General features: G+C 40.2%; 1 protein-coding gene across 3 annotated transcripts in view; it reads left to right on the top strand.

Annotated features, from left to right (window-relative positions):
• The first annotated feature begins 13,797 nt into the window (after window positions 1–13,797).
• The window catches only part of LOC106852552 (melanopsin-like), a 49,695-nt gene continuing 38,079 nt past the window's right edge, over window positions 13,798–25,413 (top strand). Inside the window, exons 1-2 of one of the 3 annotated variants that reach the window (XM_088163973.1) lie at window positions 13,798–14,590; window positions 18,837–18,956. Coding sequence is in view for 1 of the 3 variants with exons in the window: in XM_088163976.1 (XP_088020102.1) it covers window positions 20,083–20,105 (23 nt within the window). In the remaining 2 variants the exon portion in view is untranslated. Of the gene's footprint in view, window positions 14,591–18,836; window positions 18,957–20,038; window positions 20,106–25,413 lie in introns of those variants that run through there. The other 2 variants (XM_088163975.1, XM_088163976.1) reach the window with 2 other exon arrangements.

Genomic DNA, 25,413 nt, shown 5'->3' with positions numbered 1-25,413 from the left:
TACCTGTGTAAGTTGTCCTTGATAGTTTTTTATTTTCCTGTTTCTATAACTGAGATTATTTCTCACCTGCAAATTATTGCAATGTTGTGACCTATTTAGGAACATTTTACTTCTGGCACTTCATTTGACATACTATTTTATGCCAAGCATCAAAATTGTGAGTGTACAGCAGCCCATGAGCAATAGAGAGTTCCCCCAGTCTCTGTGTGCTAAATAATCACTGCACTTCTGCAGGGCTGCAATGAGAAACTGATAAGAGGTGAGCTGAGACAAGAAAGTGGGACAAGGTGAAGTATCCATAGGTTTTCTGTTCCATTTAAGAGCTTTTCTGGGAATCTTCATGACAGGATTCACTTGTCTAGACAATGTTCCCTTTTGTTTCCACTGATTCAGAGAGTGCAGGAAGAGAGGAGCGGCCTAGAGGAGCTGGCTGGGTTTTTAGGGTGGGGTTGAATGTCAGATGTAGGTCTGCACCAGCCTGGTTTTGTACCTAAAGATAAAGCAGAGGTCTTGGTCCTACTCCAAACGTTACACTGTCAGTCTGACAGGTTGCCTGCAGGCAGCTTTCTCACCTTTTTACCAATCTCATGACCTGTCTGAATGAGTGATCAGGGAGGTTTTTCTCATCCACGTAGCCTCCTGAATTTGTTAGAAGTTACCCAAGCCAACTCGGGTTCCACACCCCTCTCACTCTCCCTGCTGATGTACACATAGCAAGGGCTGCTTCTTTCCCCTCACACAGCAATGGCAGTAGCTCAGACAGATCCCTCCTGGAAGGGGGTGGTTGAAGTTGCCGAGTCACAGTCTCCAGCTGTGGCTAAGTGGAAGCTGAGGCGTTTGAGAGATGACCCTGGCGTGTGTGCAGGCAGGGTTGTAGGCTTGGTGTGTGCCTGAGAGAGACCCGGAGCTCAGGTACTGCTCTCTCTTTTCAGATGGCATTTTCCCCTTATCCTGTTCTCGGCATTGCTGTGTTTCCCAACAGGAGAGGATGTTGTAATGATTCCTTCTGTGCCTTGTGTGAAAACCTGGAGTCTCCTCAAGTGGTAAACACTCTCTTTATCATTGCAAAATACACAAAGAAAACATTACAGAATGTGTTCACCACACTGTGTATGTCTCCTCCATACTAACATACTCCCTGCTGAGTACTGTCTGCTTTGAAATTTCTACTTTTGCTAAGATTTCGCTAAACTTACTAAGTCCCTTCACTTTTTAAACTCTGCTTGTATACAGGCTTCCAGTAATACATTGCTGTTTTTTCCTCTAAAGAAATAGCGAAATCACTGGAGAGTTCTAACCTTTTTTACTACAATGTTAAAGAAATGAAAATAGCTTTGTGTTCTTGATATATCATACTTTGCACATATTTGAAGGGTGATGAGTTAGTAGCTGAAGTAGAGTAAGTAGCTGAAACTAAAGATATACACTCATTTCAGAAAGTTGTTATAAAAGCAAGAGGAACTCTGTTGTCTGCTTACACATTGTGTTGCTGATCTCTTACCATAATCAAACATTGTTCTGATGACAAAGGAGATGGGAAGAGTCCACAGATTATAAAATCTAGCTAGTGAGGTAAGGATCCCTCTTTTCTGAGTTGTCTGAGGAGGTTTCTATTCCCAGTAGAAGCTGAAAAGTGACATTTCTCTTTCCAATCTGAGATGGGTAAGCTGCCTTCTGATAAAAAGGCCTTCAAGGACCCTACTTGAGACATAGCGGAGTGCTCTGGAGTAAAAGTACAGTAAGAGTTTACCTGGAAGTAGCTGAATGTGTGGGTTAGTGTTTGAAAGCAAGGTAAAATTTTGTCACCTTCAGAAATTAATTTGTTGATTTAGTTATTCAGTTGCTCAGGAATGCATTTATTTTCATTCTTAGGGGGAAAAATAAAGGTGACAAATTTTAGTACACATTCTCAAAGTGTAGCACAGTTTATACTTTCTCGCAAGATTTGTTTTGCATAGATCTTTCTACTCCTAAGCAGAGAACTTTACTGAAAGCAATCACAGGCAATGCAAAGGTTATCTCTTTTAGCTCAGCAAGTTACTGGAAAGAGGATTTGCCCTTTGTATGACTTTGGTTGCAAACACTTTAGCTGACTACTAAAGCAGATGACATGTTTGTTCCATTGCTGAACCTATCTTTGACCTCATTTTCTCATGTTATCCCCAACTAGAGGATAATAAATTGGAAGTATTCATGAAATGAAATGAAAACTACAGACCATCCAATAATTATGTTCCTTACACAGGAACATAGCAGAAATAAAATTACTTTATAGTGCTGCTGCTGGAGATGATGGTGTTGATGGTAGCTTAGTTTGGAAGAGATCTCTTGAGATTTACTAGTCAAGCCACTCTGCCTAAGCAGGGGCAGCTCAGGGCTATGTCCAGTTGGGTTTTTAATAGCTCCGCAAGCTGTTTCTGTGTTTTACCACCTTCACAGTTTAAATGGTGTATCCTTGATGGAATACAGAAGATGGAATTCCATGAGCTTTGCTGTATATCCACTGTTTCTTCTCCAGGCTGAACAGTCCCACCTCTTTCATCCTCTCCACATATGACAGATTTTCCAGTCCCTTAGACGTCTTTGTGACCTTGGGCTGGTCCCACTCCAAGTCCACATCTTTCTTATACTGGGTTGCCCAGAACAGTGACTGGAGCTGGTGAAGGTACACTCACTGTAAGCAACAATTTTAAACTGCTTGTGGACTTCTGCTGTTCTCTGGGCAAAGTTGGAATACCTAAGTAAATTATGCAAATGTGGGACTTATTCCAGGAAGGTATTGTACAATCTCCTTTTCTGTAGCACTTAATATGACCTCTCAGCACTCAGCATAAGACTTTTGAATACTACACAACAGAAATGTGGAAACAATATGGCCTCTTCATGATTAAGTTAGACTTAAACCCACTTATTTCTACGTGATATCCTTGCAATGCCAAATGGGGATGTTAATTTTTCATAAATTGAGTAGAGAAGACAGTTCATCGATGTTAAAATCACTGACATTATGACTCATGGCTTCTTTTTTCTCCTCTTCCCTATTGGGGCACAGTCCTGAAAGAGGCCTTTACTCTGTCTGAGATTGATGACTCTCTTCCCAGTCACAGGATGGGAGAGTTATTTAACAAGTCCTGAATCACTCTTTGATTCCAAAATAGTGAGGGCAGGAACCTGGAAACAAAGTTTCACATTATTGTGGATGATACACATGAGGAAATATGATTCTCATCTTATAAGTGCTGTATATATCCAGCCTGAGGAAAGTTCATTAAGTGGTATTGTAAATAGATTTACCAGAAGAAATATTTAAACTTATCTCTAGAGATAAGTATTGATCAAGCAAAGAGAGCCAAGAGTGCTGAATAAGTAATCCAGCTATGTTAGACATCTGTGCCTCAGAGAAATATTGGAAATTGATATTTAAATAAAAATTTCTTCTAGTAGTACGTAGATTTAAAAAATAATAAGAAGAAATGTAACAAATCCCTCCTAACTCAGTGGAAACTATCAGTTATTTGGTGAGTCCAAGTGTTTACTCATCCTCATTCCAGAAGAATAGTTTTTATCTTGCAGAAACTAAGGATTTGCTAAATTGGCTTATCTATCCTCAGGTGTTCAGAGTAAGACCAGTTCTTTCAGACTGTGTTTTCCAATGCTTTGCAGCTGGCATTTACTACACTGTTCCTGCCTCCCACTACTGACATACCACTCCTGCATGGTAGGTAGGGCTCTAGACAACATGCCGAACATTCCAGGCTCCTTGGAGAGTCGGAATGGAGGCTGGATGTGGGCCGGTGTCCCTCAAAGGCAAGCTGGCAGCACTCAGGCACTGAAGTGTGCCCCTCACATTGACAGGGACATATCCGCTGCAAGATATTTTCCTCCACGAGGCCTCAGCTTAACTCTTGGAGTTTTCAGTGGTCTGACAGGTTGGATTAAGGCAATTTCTCTCAGGTAAGCAATGCAGGTAAGTGCAGCTTCTGGCGCCTTGTGCTGGCACTGGAGAACAGAGTAGCAGTGAAGAAGCTACAAGAAATATATCCTTTACGTCAGGATCACTTTCCAGGACTGGATAGAAATGAGACCCTGACCAACAGACACAGACTTATCAGGATATGAAACACTGTAGGCTTCAGCTGCTTCTATGTAAAAGACAGAGAAACACCTAAAACGTAAGATACTGTGATTTGAGGCTAATATTTCTGCCTTGGATGCTTGTGTCCTGGGTAAATATTACTTGGCTTGTTGAAAGCCAGCCAGTCACTTGTAGTTCCAGCCATTCCCCTTATTGGCAGGAGGGCACTTGCCAGACTGAAGCCAGGTCCGTGGGGCTGGTCAGATTGACTGGCAGGAGATGTCCTGCCTGACAAAGGCAGTGGGATGCCTTTGTGAGTGTCTAAGTGTGGTTGGACCTGCCCTATACACAAATAGGGCTTTAGGACTCCAAAAAACAGTTAATGGGTTTAGAAATTATTCAACCATCTAAAGCTGCCATCATATCAAGTAAATAAGATAGTAATGTGAGAGGAGACCTAAATCTGCTCTGAATTAGAAGGGGAAAAAAGTCTTTCTGTAGGCAACAAACTATTCCATATCTGCCTCTTTTAAGTCCTGCTAAATGTTCTTTGAAAGTATTAGTGGTGGTCAGTGTCATAAGTGGGATACTGTGCTCTGGGTGAAGCTCAGCTCCCACTGCAACTTCTACAGCTTGGATATGAATAAAGAATAGTTTCAAATGACCTGCAAGACAGGCTTCTGTCAATTATTGACATCTCAAAACTAGGGCAAGGTAATGTCATTGTGGCACTTCCAAAGAATATCTGTAAATCACAGAAGAAGAGAACATGGCAGATTATCAAGGAATAAGTATAAGGAATATTGGATAAAACTATACATAATAAAATCCAAGATTAAAAAATAAAATATTTTTTAAAAAATTAGGAAGGCTAAGGCAAACCATTCTTTTGAATATGTCCATGGCATCTAGGACAAAAGTTAATATAAAAACAGAAAAGCAGTTTCCCAGCCCACATCTCTTGCAAATACTCTCTGCAGGGGGAAAGATATATGCATACTTTTGTAGGGTTGAATCTTAACAAGTTCTTTCCCTCATTGCTTATGCTGGAATCTCATCTGTCTGAAATGAATGTTTATATATTCATGGAGCTGCATCTCGAACTTAAATGCATCATGGCTAAGTGCTTTACTGAATCTATATGTAAATGGTAAGCTTGATAGAATAAACTATAAATAACTTCCTTAAAAATCAACTTCATTAGGAAAATAGCGCTTGAGTGAACGATTCCATTTTCCATAAACATCCACTCACATTTACAAGTTGCATGGAAAATTAAATCATTGTTGCACAGCTACAAAAGAGCCTCATTGTGGCCTACCTTTTCCACACGTCCAGCTTGTTGTAATGTCTGTACTAATTAATTTGGTGTTTCATGCTTAGTTTCAGTTTCCTGAATACCTCACTGCACTGAAGATGCTTCTGCTTTCAGCTCTGAGGAGACTGAGTTCTTGTGCTGGGAAGTGCTTGTGCACTGGCAAAAGGGGTTGCTGAGGATGATTTGTGGATGGCACTTGTCTCCTTGTCACAGGTTGTGAAGGCCCTATGGAAGCAGGGCTTTTAAGCACTCAGGAAAGGCCCCCTGGCTGGTACAATTGATCACACTGCTTTGGATGGTCTGGTGAACTCATTCATGGCATTGGTTTACATGTGCTGTGTCTCTAAAATATAGTGCTGTTTTCCATTCTTACTGTGTGTAACTAATACAAAATATCCTGAGTGCCTGCTATCTTTTGAATATCAACATAATATATTCCATAAGAAGCACATAAAATGACTAAGCAATGAAACAATTAATTGATTTTATAATGAAGCATGAAATCAAATAGACTTTCAGATAGAGTTGAGAGAGGCTGGTGTCTGATCTGATTAGGATCAATGTTATTTTCCTCTTGTTAGAGCCCAGGGGCCACTGGTGAAGTCATTTGGTCTTAGCTTAGCAGTCATAGAACAGTTTGACAGGTTTGACTTAGTGGTATATGAGCGACATCTCAGTCTTAGGAGGGTCATCAGTACAACAGGGATGTGGTTGTTTTGGTGTGGCCAGATTTATATTGTGGGCAGGAAAACGAGACCACCAATAATTTGACGGATTCTGTACCTTTTGATCACATAAGAAGTTTTTACTGAGCTGGAATGGGGAATTCATTGTCCCTTTGAATGTCCCTTTGTGATTAAACCAATGAGTGTACTTTACAGAAATGTTAAACATCAGAAAAATCACGAATTTCTTGGATTTAAATCATTACCCTGAACAACAGGTCCATAGAAATTCAAGATGCTCAGCTGCTTTTGTTCTGTGGCATGGCTTGGTTTTGTTTTCTCCATGGTGCTTTCCATGCAATCGCCAGCCTTAGATAGATGAATTTAAGAGGGCAAGACCTCTGCCAGGGGGATATTTTGCATTCACCTAGTTCCCCATGGACTTATATTTGCACAATCAGGAATTAGTTGATAAATGTCTTTAAAAGACTTCTTTGTTTTGTAGACCAATAGGTTCATCTCAGCTCCAGAAAACTGCAGTTATGTCATTGAATAGTGGCCTGGGTAAGGAGATGTTCTTTACCTTAAAGTATAAGTAGAAAAAATTAGTAGAAGAATTTCTAGGAGAGTAATAATTACACTCACCTGATGCATGCTGCAGAAATCTCTCAGATTGAAGGGGACTATTATGAGAGCTAAGCAGGATTTAGAATATACCCCTGTACAAGAAGTCTGGTATTTGCATGCAAAGCTTTGCTGATATAAAATCCTCATGTTTCAAGGCTTTTTCCTGGGAATCAAAGTTCTTAAAAATCAGGAATTTACCACTTTAGAAGTATTTTCAACGTCAACAAGATATTTTCATACTTCAAAGTTTGTAAAATACACATTACTTGAATTACTGAAAGGTACTTTGTAACTTCTCTATTCACCCAGATTTTCCCATTTTCAGTGCCTTGTAGGGGTAGCCAAGGGGAAAAGCATTCTTTCAGAAAAAAATGTTATACCTATTCTTCCCAAATAATTTTCTAAAGAATCACGTTGTTTTCTGCGACTCCAGACATCAAGCCATTCTGGCAGAGAAACAATTGTGATGTCATCCCTGGATGAGAATGGGAGCCAGTATATTCCTCTGGTTGGTTAACTGCCAGAAATTAAGTCACGTCAGACAGCTCAGGAAAACTAATTACACTATTTTCTGTACAAGCCAACCTGAAATAAAATAGGGGGGGGGGTATTTTTTTTAAATATTCTAGTCTAATACAGTAAATTTTCCATAAAATCTGTGCTTTCCTGGAAAATAAGGAGCTCTTGGTTAGTTCTGTTTGATATATTGAAGATGTATTCAGCCCTTTGCTGAGTTCTTGATTTTAGCAAAACTTTGAATTTTGATTATATTAATATATCTCTGCAATATCACATTTTTTTTTCATTGCATTACTAACTAAGGTATAGCTAAGAAGCAGAATAAAATCTTTCAGATTTTTAGCCAGGATAGGAAATGTGAAAATAAACAACAGGTTAAGTAAAGGAACAATCTGTCAGTACTTTTTTGAAGACCACTTGAGAGAGTTCTTAAGTGGGCAGGTCAAAGTGAAATAGTTTTCATACAAGAAAATACCAGCTGTAAAAATTAATTCATTTAAATAATTTATAGCGTGTTAATACATGTGTAGGTACATTAAACTTATAGTGATCCTATCCTTGATTTACCAGAAGTATTTTAATGCAAGGCTGCATGGCATTTTGGCACTGAGGGACAAGAATGTGGCATAGACACTGGGATGTGAACTGCTGCAGGAGCCCCTCTGCCAAGTGGGGGGATATCTGTTAGCTAGCTAAGTATCCTTCCTGAAGGGTGACTCATAGGGCGAGTACGGCATCAATTCCGCTGTGAAATGTCCCTCTGGAATTGTGTCGCTATTTTAAGATCAAAATGTGGCAAACTATGGGAAAAGGCCGTGCTCCATAACTCATTGTCTCTTCCCTTTTCACTGGTTTATCAAATTTCAGCAGCTCTCCGTAGGGCACTGAAATCATCACAGATCCACTGTATTCAGCTGAGTCTTGCAGCTCTGTGTTCCTGTTTCGAGCTATGGGTAAGTGCAAAGCCGTAGGTGAGTGAAACACCATTTTATGAATGTAAAACCATTTCATTATAGACATTACAAACAAACAGTACTAGCTTTGTTAGCAGACTTTCCTTGTTCTTTATACTATATAAGCAAGAATCCTGAGGGTTTGAAGCATCATGAAAATCTGTTAGCTAATATAGGCTAGCATGTTTTGAGAAATCTGACTTTTACTACAGTAGTATTACCCTAAAATTTGAAGCAATTTTTTGGTTTAGTTAATATTAAAATTTTATGTATGGATATGTCTTTGGTTTAATCAAACCTACTTTCATTCTGCAAAAGGTACAAAATAAATCTACATGGTAAACTTATAGATTCCATAAACTTATAGCAACTATTGGTCTCTTTTTGGGAATACTTTGCTTCCAATAAAATGTGAAGGGCATGCTCACCCTCAGAAATTCTGCTTTTATACTTCTCTCTAAAATCTACCAAATATCTTTTTCTCCAGACCAGTGAAGGTTTAGTAAAGTCTTTTTTAACATCAATTAACATTAACCAAGAAATTTATCTCTCAGTTTAAGCATCCAAAAACCCATAGTTTTGGAAACCAAATTTAAATCTCAGGCCGAGTTTCCTCTGTACATATATTTCTCATGCCTTGGAGCCAAAGTTTTTTGGAAGATGTTTTTGAAACAGCATTTGTAAAACTAAAAGTAGGAGTTTGCTGACACCCTGGTTGTTAAGGGTGCTGAGTTACCTCTTTTAAACAAAAATAATTATGAATCATTAAATTTTCTAAATCAAAAAGCAATTCTACGCATTCAGAGTTTTGACTGCAGTAAACCTTTTAATGAGACAACTATTAAACCAGATCAGTGGCTGTAATTGTTGCACCACAAAGAAAAGAAATGCCTTCAACTCCTTTTCTTTGACTTTAATTCTTCTTTTAGATTCTGCCTGAGATGCATCTTCTCTGCATGATAAGGTGTGTGACATGACTCAGAGTTACCATGTCCAGAAGAATATGACATCAATTCAACATTCTGTTTCCTGTCCAGAGGTGACCACTTCAATTAGGTGGATGTAGAGAAGCTGTAGGATCAGATAAGAGGTTACATAATTCTCTGGAGAAAGCAGGAGGTTCTCTAGGTACCACAAAATCAGTGGTGATCAGGAAGCAGGCAAACAGGAATGCCAGGAAGTGGATGTAGAAATTGTTATACGTGCCAAATCTGTTAAGACAAGTAATTAGTATTAGCAAAAAGTTAAGCAGTTATCGTCAGATCAGAAGGAAATTTAACAAGGTGTTTATGTAGTTAATCCTTTGGTTGATGTTTTGTTTATAAAGTGCTAAAATGGTAATGAACATGTTATGCCTTCAGTGAGCCCTCTTAAGTGAAATAAAAACAAGTTGGTGCATGGCTAAAACTGAGGCTGTACGGTTTTTCCTGGTGCCGCCCTGTGCATCATGCCATGCTCCCATTACACCAAATCAGGGTCAGGGAGGCCTGAAGCAAGAGGCGCTGAAAGAAACAAGAAAAGGGAGAAGGTACAGCTTCAGCTGCAGAGAGTAGACTTTGGCCTCTTCAGGATGCTGATTCGTGTGCCAAAATGACCAAGAAAGCCAATGGCATCCTGGCCAGTATCAGGACCTGTGGGGCCAGCAGGACCAGGGAAATGATTCCTCCCCTGCTGTTTGCGCTGGTGAGGTCTCAAGTCCAGTTCAGGGTGCCTCAGTTCAGGAAGGACATTGAGCATGTCCTAGAAAGAGCAACAAATCTAATGAAGGGTCTGGAGCACAAGTCCTATCAGGAGTGGCTGAAGGAGCTGGGGGTGTTTAGCCTGGAGAAGAGAATGTTCAAAGGTGCCCTTATCACTCTCTACAGCTCCCTGAAAGGAGGCTGTAGCCAGGTGGCAATTGGTCTCTTCTCCCAGGCAACCAGTGACAGGACAAGAGGACACAGTCTTCAGCTGTGCCAGGGGATGTTTAGGTTAGATATAAGGAAGAAATTCTTAACAGAAAGAGTGATTAGACATTGGAATAGACTACCCAGGGAGACGGGGGAGTCATCATCTCTGGAGGTGTTTAAGGAGTGATTGGATGTGGCACTTAGTACCATGGTCTAATTGACAAGGTGGTGTTTATTAGACTTGATAATCTCAAAGGTTTTTTCCAATCTAATCGATTCGATGACCTGAAGAGAATAGCTTGTCTTGGCCAGACTTTTGAAAAGTGACCCAAGTGAAGGATATAAAACTATTCTCTCAAAGTAAAGACCAAATCCTTGTTACAGAAATAGCTCCCCTTAGAAAATACAATAGAGGTTTTTTTAATGCATGTGTGAAGATCTGTGTTGTAAACCAACTTCTGTTTTCACTATCCTAACACAAATAGACAAACTGAATGGAAACTTGTGATATAACAGTAGAAGCTGGTTCCATGACTTAAGAAAAGGGATTTGTTACTCAGGACCAAAGGCTGAAAGAGAAACTGACAGGAGGAATAATTAAGCTGTATTTGTATCAACAGCTTTTGCTGAAAAGCAACTTAATATTTCTCCTGTGTATTACACCAAAGCTGAATCCATCAATTTGTCGGATTCAGCTCTACGAGTTTGAGATGGATGAAGTGACTTTTGGATTTAATTTTTTAATTTAATAATAACAGAACAACTATGGCAAATCTTGCCTTTTGAGCACAGGAATTTTTCCCTCCTTGGCTTCTAAAGCTACACTGGCTGTGATGCTGAATGAGGTGCCTCATCTGTTTCCTCAGCATTAGCTGGTTCCTGGCAGAGCTGCAGCACTGAACTTCATGGTGTAGCTGGACAAATACTGCAATTCTAAACACACCTGAAAGCTCACAGACCTATGCTCTCTGCCTGACAGAATCTGCTATAGGCTGCTTTTATTTCTCTGGAGCAAATTGAGTTACTTGTATTCCAGTTATAAAAGTGAATGATTCCAGCCATTCCTTGAATGGCAATATGCAATTCTGACTCATGGAGCTGGCAAAAGAGAATGGATGGTCTAACTAGATTTGTTTTCCTCTCTCTGGATTTTTGATTTCTCCCTGTTCTACTCCTTTGTTTTCATCTATAAATTAGTTTGGGTGGAAGTATAGTTGTTGCTAGTGTTTAAACCTTGAAGTCATGTGCCTTGTTGCCAGAGTGTAGCTCTGACAAAGAAACATTATTTCCTGTTCTTTGTGTCATTTGGGAAAAAGGTGGGGAGAGTACTTGGGATTACTGGGAAAAAGCTTAACAAGAAAAAGGAAACTCAAAAATTCATTTAATACTGTTCATCTCTTGTAATATGCAGCTATATTTGATGAGTTTTACTGTACCAAAGCTTACTTCAAAATCTAACACCCCTTTTTGCTTCTGAAAGAACAAAAAAAATGGTTTCTTTCTGTAGGCCAGCTTTCTCCTGAGTGGAGCAGATGGATGGAGAGTTCAAAATTGCAGCTGCCAGAATAAATGTTCAGTAATGGTACAGTTAACTTCAGCAATGAGGACTGTTCCCTATATTAGGAAATATTTTTTAATTGAAATTAATTTTTGTCAAAGTGTGTGTACATGCGTACATGCATGCAGGCACTCCCAGAAACTGAGTGTTTGTGATCTGGCCTGTCTATAGTTTAAATGTAAAATTTCCTGTAGTACTTCTAAATAAAATTCTGGTTAAAAAAAGCAAAAAAAAAAAGCAAAAAAAAGCAAACCACTCTATTTAAAATGTTTAGAAGAAATACAAAACCTCTTTCAGCCATACATGAAATGGTCCCCTAAATTGTTCTCTGCCCTGCAGTTTTGAGCTTTGGGGAAAAGTGTCCATTCCGGAAAGTCCCTAGAGCAGATAGTTGTTTTTACATTCTGGCTATCCCTTATTCACTATAGTTTGGGAAAAAAAACTAATTTCAAGACTTCCTTTGTTAATGATTTCTAGATCAAGCAAAACTTTGTCTGCTTTTCAGGAAACGTGTTTATTTTGTGTTATTATTGTTTATTATTGTGTTATGGTTTCTGTGAGAAATCTGGGAAAGAAGCTACTTGTGGGAGTAGCTGTTACAAAGGGAAGGAAGACACCAGGTGGTCAAAGAAGCCCAGACTCCTGAGTCCTGCTCCAGCTTCTTTTGTGGTGCTCATTAAGTCTCCTCGTTTGTATGCGCTGCTCTCAGGCAAAGGGGTTTTGTCTGAAATGTTTCATTTTAGTGAAGTGCTGGATTTTTTAATAATTTTTTTTGCCGAGGAATGTAAGTGCATCCTGATGACTTCTGTGCCAGATGGGAGAGGGATTACAGAACTGTCTTGGCACTCATGAGGCATTAGAACTCATGTGGCATTAGACCAAGAAAGCTGATAAATTATCTCTGTCTGAAAGAGGGAATTTTAGACCAGAGAATGGCTGATAAAGAGAAGAACAGAGTTTTTACTAAGGAGTTTTTTTGTTCTTTCTTCTGGAGGAAAACCCAGTGAATGTAAGTATGAAATCTTCTTCTGAGGTATTGTTTCCAAATAAGAGTTTCCTTCTTTTTTTCTGGAACAGAATTGCAATTTTTGAAGATAAAAGTCAGATATCCCATTTGAAAGAAAGATTAGACAATTTGAGTTAATTTACTTTTACTTTTAGCACCTGCATTTGAAAACCAGTCTGATTCACACATCAGATTATCATCCAGAAGGTATTAGTGATGGCTTCTTTTTCTAGCAGAGATGAAATTCAAGTTTCTTCTCACCTCAGGATAAATGTACTACTATGCATTTAATTCAGTTACTGGAACACTATTGCTTCTGTTTTCTGAGGTAAGAATCAACAATTGTTGTGGTATTTGTCACTGAGTATTGAGGATACTCAAGTCACGACTCAAGCCAAATTTTTAAACAAATTTGGAGTTTAAATTTCATTTTTTCTTCTGGTTCAGGCAGTGTTTTAGGATAATGTTATCTGAAGAGTAGTTCAAGCCATAGGATTATTTAGCCTGAAATGGCTGAAGAAATTATGGGGGCTTTTTTTGCATCACAGTACCTCCTAAGATCTTCTGAAACACATTGCCATCTCATGCCCATAATTTCAGTGGAACATGGATTTTAATTCCCCTATTTTAGGAGGTGGCTGGTTGGGAATGGTTCACACTGAAAGTTCCTGCAGAGCTGGAACTGGTGTCTGATCACTGAAAGGGTGATGGCAGGGCTGAGCTCAGCAAGGTCACACCACACGTGCTTCCCTTGCCATGCTCTGCAAAGTGCTGTGGTTGGAACAGGGCAGAGCATCACCTGGAGTGCACACTGAGCCCCTGTCACCTGGTCAGCAGGGACCATCAGAGCTGTGTTAGGGGCTGTGCTGGAGCCCCTGGAGCCAGCACTTAACAGGGCACAGCACTTTCTGCTAAGTGTTCAGGGCAGTAGCACAGCTATCGACTAACGTGTGCTCCTTCTGGATTGTAACACTTGTCCCTCTGGCTCTTCAAGGACATGTGGGTCATAGTTGCTTTACATCCAAGTATATTCTTCCATCCTTTGTCATATAGTAACTGAAGACCTATAAGGGCTTCCTTGTTTCGGTGTCTCTTTTTTTAAAGGGGTGTCTGAAATAGAGAGCCAGTACCAAATTTGAGGTTCTTTTTTTTTTTAACCTCATTTCCTGTCTAAGCATTGATACGACTCTGACTCATTCAGCTGACAGGATGAAATTCCAGGCTGGCTTTTTACACAAAAGTATTTTGTTTTAAGCATTTAAAGTGTGAAAATGTTTCTGTTTTTAGAAATAAGTCACCTTTGACCAGAAATGGAATATACAAGATAACAAAACAACAACAACAGAATCAGTGTAACTGTCACTGCCATGACTTTGACAGCAAAAGTTATGACTTTTAGGGTTTTTTCATAAGCTGTTGGAGAAAACTCTGGGCTAGAATGAGGCCAGAGAAAAAGCTTGTGAGTTAGTTAAAAATCAGAATGTCTTTCCTGTGGAAAACACTGGTATCAAGAAAAGTGTTTTTAAACTGAGTGTTGGAAGTAAAGGAGATAATATTTTGAGTAAGTTTACAGTGTTGATGGTGTAGCAAAATGTTGATCTGAGGTCCCTGTTCCAGAACAGGTCCATTTCCATTCCAGTTCAAACAGCCTTTCCAGAGGCTGTAACAGTGCTAGGAGATTCCTGTCTCCAAGGTGGGTGTCTCCCCAGAGCATGATGAAGTTGAATTCCTCCCCCAGGTCATTTGACAGTTGCATTTCTTGCCCTGCCATTTTGTGTCTCTGGCAGAGATAACATTCCTTGGCTGTGGCTTGATGCCGAGGACTCTCTCCTTGGGAGGAAGGAGTTTCAAAGGCCATGAAGATTGTAAGCCATGGCTAAAAATCCTTTGCTGTACCTGAGAAAATGAATGTCTTCAACTGAGAAATGAGACTGGGTGTGGATCTCGACTGGGCTGTTCTTTCCATGGGAAGGACTCCAGGTAAGGGTGATCCTGGGACGAAAAGTTGTGTCTGAGGCCTGTTAACTTATTGCTGCTCACAGATTAAGGAAATAGGAGGGATATCACCCTCTGTGAGGGAAGGGGCTTGAAGAAAGGGATAGGAATTATGCTGAAGCCCTGGTTCACGCAGGGGCCACCACCTCAAGTGCCTTCAGCTTCTCACTCAAAATGAAAACAAGCAAAATTTCTCTAGGCTTGACAGAGGTGAAGGAGAAAGAAAAGACAAATGCCCCATTAATCATTGCCATTGGCATATAGTCTGTAAGTGAGGGAATAAGTAAAGGGTAAAGCTTGTACAGATTTACATTTTTGCTAGTGAGTGACCTGTGCATAAGATGTGTCCTAGATAAGCATTGTTTAGTCTTTGTTCCTCACCAGAAAACTGTAACAGAGAGATCTGCATTCTAATTCTGTGATTAAGTCTAACCCATACCTTGGTGTTAACTGACCCCATTCATATCCTAAAGCTGAGATTATACTGCAGAAGTTTATTATTTGAAAAACTGTTGCTTGTCCATGATGGCTAACCCTACCTGAGAAGGGCTTGGAACTTGGAAACACTTGGACTGAGGAACTTCTTGAGAGTTTTTACAGGCCCTAAAGCTTCTATGGTTGTTTCATTTACACTCAGCTGGCCTGACCCATGTTAACACTGCTTTCCTTTGCAATTGAAATATTTCAGCTGCCTTGTGAAATATGAGAGACTTTTTAGACTTGTTAGAAGCTCAGCGGGATGACATTGAGTGTTTGCACAGCAGCTTATAACAGTCCCAAGAATAATTCCTGGATCAACCTTGTGGCTATTTTTAAACCAGAGAAAAATATGGACTGCTGAATAAATCCATTTTTCTCATTGGCATATGATTATTTTCCCTATTTTTATTTCACTGTTGGTTATTTGACAGCTCAAAACACATTTCCAAACACACCTCTCTTCCATCCCAAAATGAACATGTGACTGTGGATTACCCATCAGACTTTGACAGTCTTTTTGTCCAACATTGGGAAAGGGATTTTGATGTTATTTCTTTTCTTTTTAAAGCTAGAATGTACCAGTTGAATGGCCATGCATTTAACTTTCATTGAACTTTCCTCTTTCTTCCAGTTTTGTTGTTTTGTTTATAGTTTTTTAATAAGCATGCTGTACGCATCTTGTTTTTAACTCTCATCAGTAGCTATTATTGGACAGAAAGAGGACTGAGATCCCTGATGTGACTGTGAGACAAGGGGAGTGTGAAACTCATTCCTATCCCACTGAATCTGAAGCCTGGAGAAGCTTTTCAGTGCAATTCTGCTCCCTTTGCCACTAGAGATAGTAGTCAGTAATTGAATTTAGCCTGCTTTGCTAACCTCAATCTTCAGAGACTTCCAAGGGGCTGGTCAGGCTGTTGTCAGACCCATGTGCCTTAGGAAGCAGCAAATGTGAACAGTCTGTTGCATGTGAAACACCTTTGACACTTTCTGTGTTGCCAGAAATGCAGCTGCAATGAAAGAAAGGTGACCTTGGTGAAGGCTTAGATCGAAGTTGACTGTTTAAATCAATTAAAAGGTGGTTGGCTTAGAATACATATAAGAAAGAAGTCTTTTGCAATGAGGGTTGGTAAAGCAATGGAACAGGTTGCCCAGAGAGGTGATGAATCAGCTGGAAACATTCAAGGAGCTCTGATCTAGTTGAAGATGTCCCTGCTAATTGCACAGAGGGCTGGACTAAATGACCTCTAAAGGTCCCTTCAAACCTAAACTGTTGTATGATTCTACATTTCTTAGTGTGCAGAGTCTCTCTCACTGGGTCTGTTTTTGTGCCTGGATGTTTACAGTCAATCTCTGCTCTCACTCTGTCTGGTGAATATAACACCCAAGTGTTGCAAGGACGGGGACTGTGGCATGTGAAGGCACATCATGCTGAGGCGGGTGCCCAGAGGAGCTGGCTCATGGGAAAGCCTGCCCTGGGCATGGCAGTTCTGCAAGATCTGTGATAAAGTCATCATCACCAGTGGTAACTGGAGAAATACTAGCAGATTTCTAACAACTGCTTAATCCAGGATTCAGCACTAGTTCCAGCTGTTGACAATCATCCTCTCCCTGTGGCTTTGGTGGGATGTGGTGTTTGTCACAATATATCTAACCTGTTAAACAGATACAGCTTTTGCTCCAGCAGGGATGCCTTTAGTGACAGGTAAAATGATTCAAGTGTACAGAGGATAATGTCCTTCCATTTGTTAAATTTGCTAACTGCTTTGGGAGCCTGTGGGATGAAAGGTGTCATAGAAATGTAAAGTGCTATTATTCATCCTAAATCACTCTACTCCATTTTCATTTTAAAAACCCCAAACAACCACATATACTTCTTTCTTGCATTTTGTTCAGTGTTTGTGTCTCAGGCATTTTATCTGGCCTTTTTTCAGGCAGTTATTTCCCTTACCTGTTTCTCTAGTTACTTGAGCAATCTGTTTTCTGTGACTAATTTTGACACTGATTTTCAGTGATTTTATTTAAACACACAATGAGTTTAAGCACGTAAGTGCAGTTCATAAAGCTCAGAGAATCCAAACATTTTGGTTGTACTCAATGATAGGTTTACTGTATTTTCCCATGCCCTAGGATTAATTACAAACAGCTGAAATAGAAAGGCCTAATGAAGAAATATTCTTGATGTGAGAGCGGGAAAGAGAGATGTGTGGGACAGGAATTCAGTAATCCTCTGGCTGGAGGTGTAGCTGTACCTAAACACTATCTTTCATGGAGCCAACTTAACTTGTAAGTCAAGAATCTGTCAGTCTAAACAAGTCTGAAGTGTGAAGAAGTTTACTTTAGTTGGCATTTAACTTTTCCCTTGGCATCCAATTCTTAGCTTTAATCAGAATATCTCACAGAAGATAGGGTTCAGTTTGATCCAGCTATGTGAGGTATCATATGTAGTGGCTTGAACTCAGGGAAGTTTCAGCTCCAGCTTGCAGACAAAGAAAGCAGTTCCTCAGAAAAGACATTTAAGCAGTATTTCAAGTTGCAGGTTTCAGAGAGCAGCATTTCCAGTATTTTACTTACTTGTGTAAGGAAAGGAAAAAAGAGAACCCTCTTGTGCATGTTAGAGGGCTGATAATTTCTTGTGTGATCTCTCTTACCTTTCAGAAAATTTAAACCACACTGGAAATAAGAAATTATTAGCCAACAAATTATAAATCAACAGGTTCTAAACCTATCACTAATGTATATAGTAGCTCCAATACCGTGTATAGATTTTCCTCTGAAAGGCAATATTTACGGAAAAAGTTGTAAGGTAACCAAAAAATGTAACTGCAACAGCATCTAATGTATGAGTCATTAGGTGGATTTGAACTTGGAGCATATAAAGTAATGGAAAGATCTGAAGTTCACTCCCAAACAGATCTACAGCCAGCAGATCACAGAGATCAGGTCAACAGGTGGAGCCCTGAAAGATAAAGCATCAAGATGCCAATATACAACTGACTGAAAGACAGCAGCTAACAGCTGGGGATCTTCAGAGCAGGGAAGCAGAGCCTGTCAGGTCAAATGATTGAATGGAAACAAGGTGGTTCTGAAGGGAATGAAACCCAAGGATGAAGTAATAATGACCAACAAACAGTACCAGTGTCTAAATTATGTATGACAGTGATACCATAATTTGACTTCTATAATACAATGCATTACACCATATTGTGTTCCCCAAATAGGTATTTTTTTCTCTTCTGGCTGACTGTTCATTATATTCTAACATATTCATTATGTCTTTGGGCTATTAAATGCCAAAGTAAACTTTGTTTTCAAATCTAGGCCTCCAGTCTAGGAATTTCAGCAGTATTCTCCAGCATTTTCAGATTATCCATGTGTTATATGTTCACCATTTTTGTACATTTCATATCTGTAGTTCAATTTCTACTATCTTTACAATCATCAGTTGAAAGAGTTACTCTGTGGGCAGAAATAGTTTTAAGATTCTCCTGAGAGGCTGCACCAAGGTCATTCTCTAGATGGAGGGGGGCATGTAATTTCTTTGAACTTTGTTTAAATTGTAGTTTCTACCTCCTTTCTCTACAACTTTGAGCCTTTTCTTCTCCAGACAAAACTCATTCTCACATATCCTTTCCATTCCCACCTTTTAAAAGGAGAACACTCAAAACAAGTATGTGGAAAATATTAACACATTGAAAATGAAAATTATATAGGGATTGAAATCTAACTACTTTTGTGATGCCTTTCTGGCCAGAGTGCAAGAGAGAGACTCTCAAAGAGCATACCTGCCATCAGATCCCTGCTCTTTTCTTCATGTTCCAGTGCCTCTGAAATGCTCAGCTTTACAACCATGACACCACCAAGTTGCTGTGAGGTAAGAAATTCCTGTGACCCATTCACGTCTGATCACTAAACTTTCTTTGGCTATTCAAGCCCCTTTGTGACAGGAAATGCTTGAATGTTAAGGCATATTCTGCAAAAGAAGTTTTGGTAACTGCAGGTTGAGTTGCTGGGAAGTGGTTCTGTTTTATACCCTGTTTCTTGAAAGCCCTTCAAGAAACCCAGCTATGGCTTGAGCATGCTGCTGCTCACTTGTGCAGCAGGGCAGAGCCACCCTAACCTGGCCAAGGGGGCTAATGGACTGTGGGCATGGAGCACAGGTGTGCAAAGGGAAAGCTGGAACCAGGTTTGGCCAGCCGCTAGAGACTGGGGGAAGAGGGGTGGTGAGGGGTGCCCAGCTGCTGTTTCCAGCCACCTAAAGGGTGTTCCAGGGAAGGCAGAGCCAAACTCCTTCCAACATAAGCATAAGAGGCCAGGGGCACGAGTGGCCACAAGAGAAATCCCAAGCAGTGCCTTCCATCCCAGGCTGCCTGCTCGGGGCTGCAGACACAGCCCCAGGTGCTGACTCTGAAAGGGTGCCCAGCCTCAGTGGGGCACCCGCAGGGGCTCGGGATGCTGCCAGGATGGGCTGGGCAGAGACAGCCAGCTGGGCTGCCCTGGAAAGGAGCTCCTCTGAGTGTCCATCCTTTTTAGAAATATATGTGTGTGTGTGTGTGTGTGTGTGTGTGCATATATGTGTATATATATATGTGTGTGTATATATATGTGTGTATATATATATGTGTGTATATATGTGTGTGTGTGTATACATATATATGTGTGTATATATATGTGTGTGTGTGTGTATATATATATATGTGTGTGTGTGTGTATTATTTTTAAATTGTGAGGTATTTGGATGTGGATAGGGTTTGTTTATTTGCTTGTTTCAAGTCGCCTTTGTGCACTGGGCCCAGCGGTGGCGTGGCCACTGGGGGTGACTGACGGGTCGTGTGCCTTGCTGGGGGCTATGCGGAGCTTCGATCGCTGCCGGAGCTGGCAGCCCGGCAGCCCAGGAGGGGCTTGCGAGCGGCTTTTTAAAGCCTGGGATTTCCAGCGCTCCCCAGGATGAGTCGCGGCTCGGCAGCCCTGCACAGAGCAGATGTGCGGAGGGGAGGGAAATGCTTTCGGCTGAACCCAAAAAGTACGTGCCTGGAGTAAGGCTTCAGGAAGTGGGAGCTGGGCAGGGAGGAGGAAAGGGAGCATTTCTCTTCTGCTTAGCTTTCTAAGGAATAATTTAAATTAACTGCTTCTCCTCTAGGAGGAAAAATCTCACTGATGTTGTTTTAATGTGAATTTTGATATTTATTTTCTCTGTACGTGTGTGTGCGTATCTGACCTAGCTCTCTCCAGAGGGAAATCTGTTTTATTTGTGCTGGTTTGTTTAGATTTTTAGGATTGATTTTGGCTGATGGGAGAAGTGGTTGTGCAAGAGGTTGATGTAGCAGGAGGTTGCTTATGATGGTATTTGTTGCATCATCAGGAGCTGATGAATTAACCCTTATTGTGATCTGATCCATAATAGCAGGAACATTTTTATGAGAAAGGGAATATAAATGAAGTCCTAAAGCAGATTTCAGAGCTGTTATCCTTTTGTGGAGCCGATTAATAGAATGTAAAGTGACCTAAATGAAGTGCTGTAAAAAGGCTTGTCAATAGTTTATACATTAAGCTAGGATTATTTGAACTCATTCATAATGAAAAGAGGATTTTCTTGTGCATTAAAAATTAGTTATGATGATTTGAGGCAGAAGACTGAGAGAGGTCAGCAAGTTAAATATAAAGAATTTGTGTTCCTCTGTCCTCATACAGCCCCATCCCTATATACCCTGACCCTATACTATTACAATATTTTGTAGAGATTTTAAGACAGAAGATTTATTGCTCAGTCTTTGATAACTTGTGTGGACTTAGTTTTATTAGCCAACCCAGCCATGGGATTCAAAGAAGTCTACCAAGAATATTTGTTTCTAGTCCAAAGAGTGGAAGAGAAAAGGTTATGGGAATGCTGTGGGAGAATTTCCAGCCTGGGAGGGAAATGGCAGATTTTGTTTCATTGCAACAGGTCCTGGAATAAGTGAGACAAAAAGTTGGATCAAGATTTTTACTGAGTCCATTCGAGTAATAAATAAGTGGCAAGTGAAAAAGAATTTGAGCATATAACTCGTAACTCCAAATTATTACCCAATATTGTTCCCTGGCACTGCCAGAGGTCTTAATTTTTTTAATCCCATCTTTACCACAGTGACCCTTTTTGCTGATAAATTTTCTCTAAAGAGAAATTTATGTGGAAATCCAAGTTTTGTTCCCTATCATTATATAGTCACCAAATTTTCAACTAGTTCACATCCTGTATTGCCTTCTCTTACCACAAACTTAGCTGTGCAAAATCATATATATATGCAACTAAGTAAGTTGATCGAGGGATCTAAAGTTGAAATTTGGTTGACTTTGCTTGGCTGCATTCAGAGGTTGCAAATTATCCCCCTTAGGATGTCCTGTGTTTCCAATGCCCCTAGGTGCTAGCCTGGAGAGAGAGGGTGGCTGCTGAAGATGATCTGCTTAGTCCAGCAGTCCCTGGCTAAGCAATTGGGAACCAGAATTCAGTGCACAGAGGACCCAGAGTAGAGATGTATGTCTGCATATTGTTGCAGGTGGTTAAGTGAGGCTGGTCACATCCTAAACCCTTAGGGCATGACAAAGCAGTGTTATTGCATGAGATGATTCGGCCTTTGGTATCAATGTACCCAAGAATTTTTCAAAGTTATGCAAACTTAATAGAAGCATGGCGTTGCAAGACATTGCAGCTGCAATACAAATCAAACTCTCTCAGTCCTGAAAAGCAGGAAATTTTAGTGCATAGGTGTGGGATACATATTGAGAAAGTAAGAAAATTACAGCCTGAAAAGTATTCCGGGCTGGAGCTTTTCAGCTCTGTTCCCAGCCAATAAGCTGGCCCAGCTCAAGGCTAGGGAGAATTTCTCCCAGGGTGCTAATTTGGTCAAAATAAAAAGGAATTAATAACAAAGATAGAACACCTGTTGAGGTACATGACCAGGCCCTAGAAATAGGGTGTCTTCTCTCTGAACCAATCACCTTTTCTCTACTCTTGGAATTGCGAGTCATGCTATAAAACCAAGTGTGTTTCTGAATAAACTTGTCTCTTTCTTTCTCTCATGAAAGACGACCATGTAGCTGTGCATCTTATTTCCGCCGCACCTAAAGGGTTAAAACCCCTTTCCATGGCTACACATAGGTACGAGGGAATTTAGGTAGCTACTCATAATGTAGCTGAGAGGAAGCACCAGGCTTAGTTGAATAAATTGATTGCATGCTGCTACACGCTTCTTATAAATTATGTGATGAGGACAGCCACCCTAGGAAAGGTTTAAATAAAAAGATATTGTTCAGACTTTACATGCAGCTTTGGTAGGCACTGGGGGTTGAGAGAGTGCTTAGCAGGTAAGTAAGTCAACAGCCAGAAATGCCTGGTAGATGGTAGTTAGCAGCTGAACGTGTGATGTGGCACATGCAGAATGCAGGGCACGGTTCAAGGATGCAGACTGGAGCTGTTGTGCAGCTGGATCAGTGCCTGGGCCAGTCTGTTGCAGTGAGGTCTGATCTGGGAGTTACCAGCTGATCCTGCTGAGAACAGCCCAGGGAAAGGTATCAGCAGCTTTGTTTGACAGCATTTGCAAAGTTCAAACATACCCTAAGCAGAAAGCCCAAGAAATAGGGAGATGGACTGTTCTGATTGTTGCTGATCCCTTCAGACTGACTGTCATCAACACAATTGTGAAATGACTGCAAGTGAAATGACTGACTTGTTGAAATCAAGCCTTTGGTGGCTGCATGATGAAATAGGCAACATTTAAACAGCTCTGGCTAATGTAGACCTACTGAAGCAAAGTTAGCAATGCCTAAAAAAAATCTCAAGTGAGAAGAAAATTTGTTTGGATTTGAATTTAAAAAAGGACAAATTACTTTCATCAAACTTTCTGCAACCAGTAATGTAGTGCTCAATGAATTACTTGCCTTTTGTTGAGAAAGAAAAATACTGGTATCTTTTGCTACAATTTCTGTACTTAAATTCGTGCAAGTAGTCAAATGATGTAATTGACTTTACTATGATATGGAAAGGGTCAGCATGGCTTAGAAACAGGCAGTGTTGTTGTCACCATGCAGTCACTGTCATAAGAGATCCCTCCTTTCATGGTGCTGCAGAGACTATTGCACTCACAACTGAGTGACAGCAAATGAAAGTGACTTCAGGAGCACCAGGAAGACGCTTAGTGGATCAATGCTGGTTCTTCGGAGAACTCCAGTGGCACTGCTGTAGGTAAGTGCCAGTCAGTTACTTCTCAAGCAGCTGGTGAGGGAAGGAAGGGTGGCTCAAATGCTGGAACGCTGCAAGATCTGCAGTGTTTGCCATCCCTTCTCCGCAGCACAGGAGGTAGCAGTCTGATGGTGTCCTGGGTAATGCTTCAAAAAACTTAAATGACCCATCTGTAACAGAATATTTTGTGTTTAGAATCAATGGCTGTGAAATTGCTTTGCACTCTGTATTAGCTCAGTGTTTAATACAACAAAGCCAATAGCAATAAACTTTTGCTGAAGTTCAACGCAATTTTGCAACTAATAGTAACTATTTGTGTCCAGTGGGCTTTTACTCCTGGAGAAAACTCATATGTCTCTCTTACCCTCACAGCTGTTGAGAGCAAATTGTTCCTTCAGCTGTTTTTCTATTGAGAGATGCTCTTTAATGAGATGCCTTTCCAGGGCTAGGCTGATAGAGGAAGTTGCAGTGTGAACTCAAATCTAGTATGGACATGACTTGAGGCAGACACAGTGCTCTATTAGACTTCTGTTTGGTTTTTGAGGTTCTCTGGTGCATATACTTTGCTGTTTTTTTAATATGTTTTTTAACATAGAGGTTCTTTTCTGTAAATGGCACTTTTCTTCTTAACTCAGAAAAGGGAGCTGCCTTCACTGAGATTTTGTGTTCTGTTAGTTCATCCTGATTCCAAGCTGATGTTGCAGAAGCAATGTAGGAGATGCTTCTAATCTACCCAATATCCAGAGATTATCATGACAGTGAGAGAAAGACGTTTCCTAACATAGATGGGCTAAAATTTTTGTTAGTTTTTGTAGAGTCTTGAAAAGTGACCTGTAGAATTAAAACAAGAGACTGCATTAAAACATCTGCATCATCCCTATTTTCAGTGGGTTACACAGTGCAGTGGAGAGGGAAAGGATGAAGCTTCCTTCACTGCTGTATCAAAATCTTCTTGATGCTTCTCAAAACTAAAGGCACTTGGTTTTGTGTAAGATATTGTTTCTTCTCCCAGGATAAGCACTGCCATGAGATAATTTTCTGAAAGACATAGATGTTACTTATATCATACACACCTATTTCTTCCAAATGTGTCAATTTATGCTTTGTTAGTTTAGTGCTTTAGAAATCCAAAAGTCTTTTGATTGCTGTAATTCTCTCTAATTTTTCTCATATTGCAGTTTTTTATTAGTTTGCAAGTGTTGCTTCAATCTTTGAAATGTCTTCAGTGCTGCAGTTGATTTCTAATTGAAAATGGAGCAGGCAGTTTCACTTGTCCATTTGCAGACTTTGGTCTCTCTTCCTTTAGCAATGCTAAATCCACAAGAAATGTGTACATTCTTCAACCTCCATGGTACTAGGAAAGCAATGATCTCCTTCCCGAATGAGAGTTTGGGTTACTCTTGTTTTAGAGAGTTAGGGGTAATTGAGCTCCTGCCAAAAGGTTTCATTTGGCAATAAAGACCTGCCTTTTGCTGCAGAGATAGGTCTCCTTGAACATATTTCACCCAGAAACTTCTTTTCTGTCCCAGTCATCTTGATTATCTCCATTACCTATGGTGGCTAGGTGCTTTATGCTGAGTGTCTAGGGTTAATCTGTCAGATTAAAATGCATTAGACCATAGGACTTAACATTGTATCAGTGGTCCAGTTAGATTCTCAAAAGTTATTCATAAAATACTTCAAAGGCAGATATTCATGATGCTTAGGCATCTAACAGTGCAGATAAACACCAGGAAGTATTTTTAGCACCATAGGAAAACAGTAGGTATTTCACCAACAGTGCAATCAATAGGTGTGAAGGCCTAAGACCTCTGGAAATCACTCTTTTAATGTGGGATTTAAAGCCACAGTAGGAAAAAGAGTTGCAAATTAAGTGAAGCACTTAACTGCAGCCTTCCCATGCAAGAAATATGGTCTCTTATCAATTGAAAGTATCTAAAGTCTCTGGGTGTAAAACAGCATTTAGGTCCACTTGGCTCTTTACTTCCCCAGTTTGCTGTGAAAGTAACAGAAGGTAGGTAGGAAGATATTAAATTTACTGAGACAGAATACACGACCTCAAATAATTGAAATCATATTTCATTTCACTTATGGCTTTAACCTTTATTTATTTACT

The sequence above is a fragment of the Sturnus vulgaris genome, chromosome 4 (assembly GCF_052056855.1).
Source record: "Sturnus vulgaris isolate bStuVul1 chromosome 4, bStuVul1.hap1, whole genome shotgun sequence".
Taxonomy (NCBI): domain Eukaryota; kingdom Metazoa; phylum Chordata; class Aves; order Passeriformes; family Sturnidae; genus Sturnus; species Sturnus vulgaris.
This window is presented reverse-complemented; position numbering and strand designations above follow the sequence as displayed.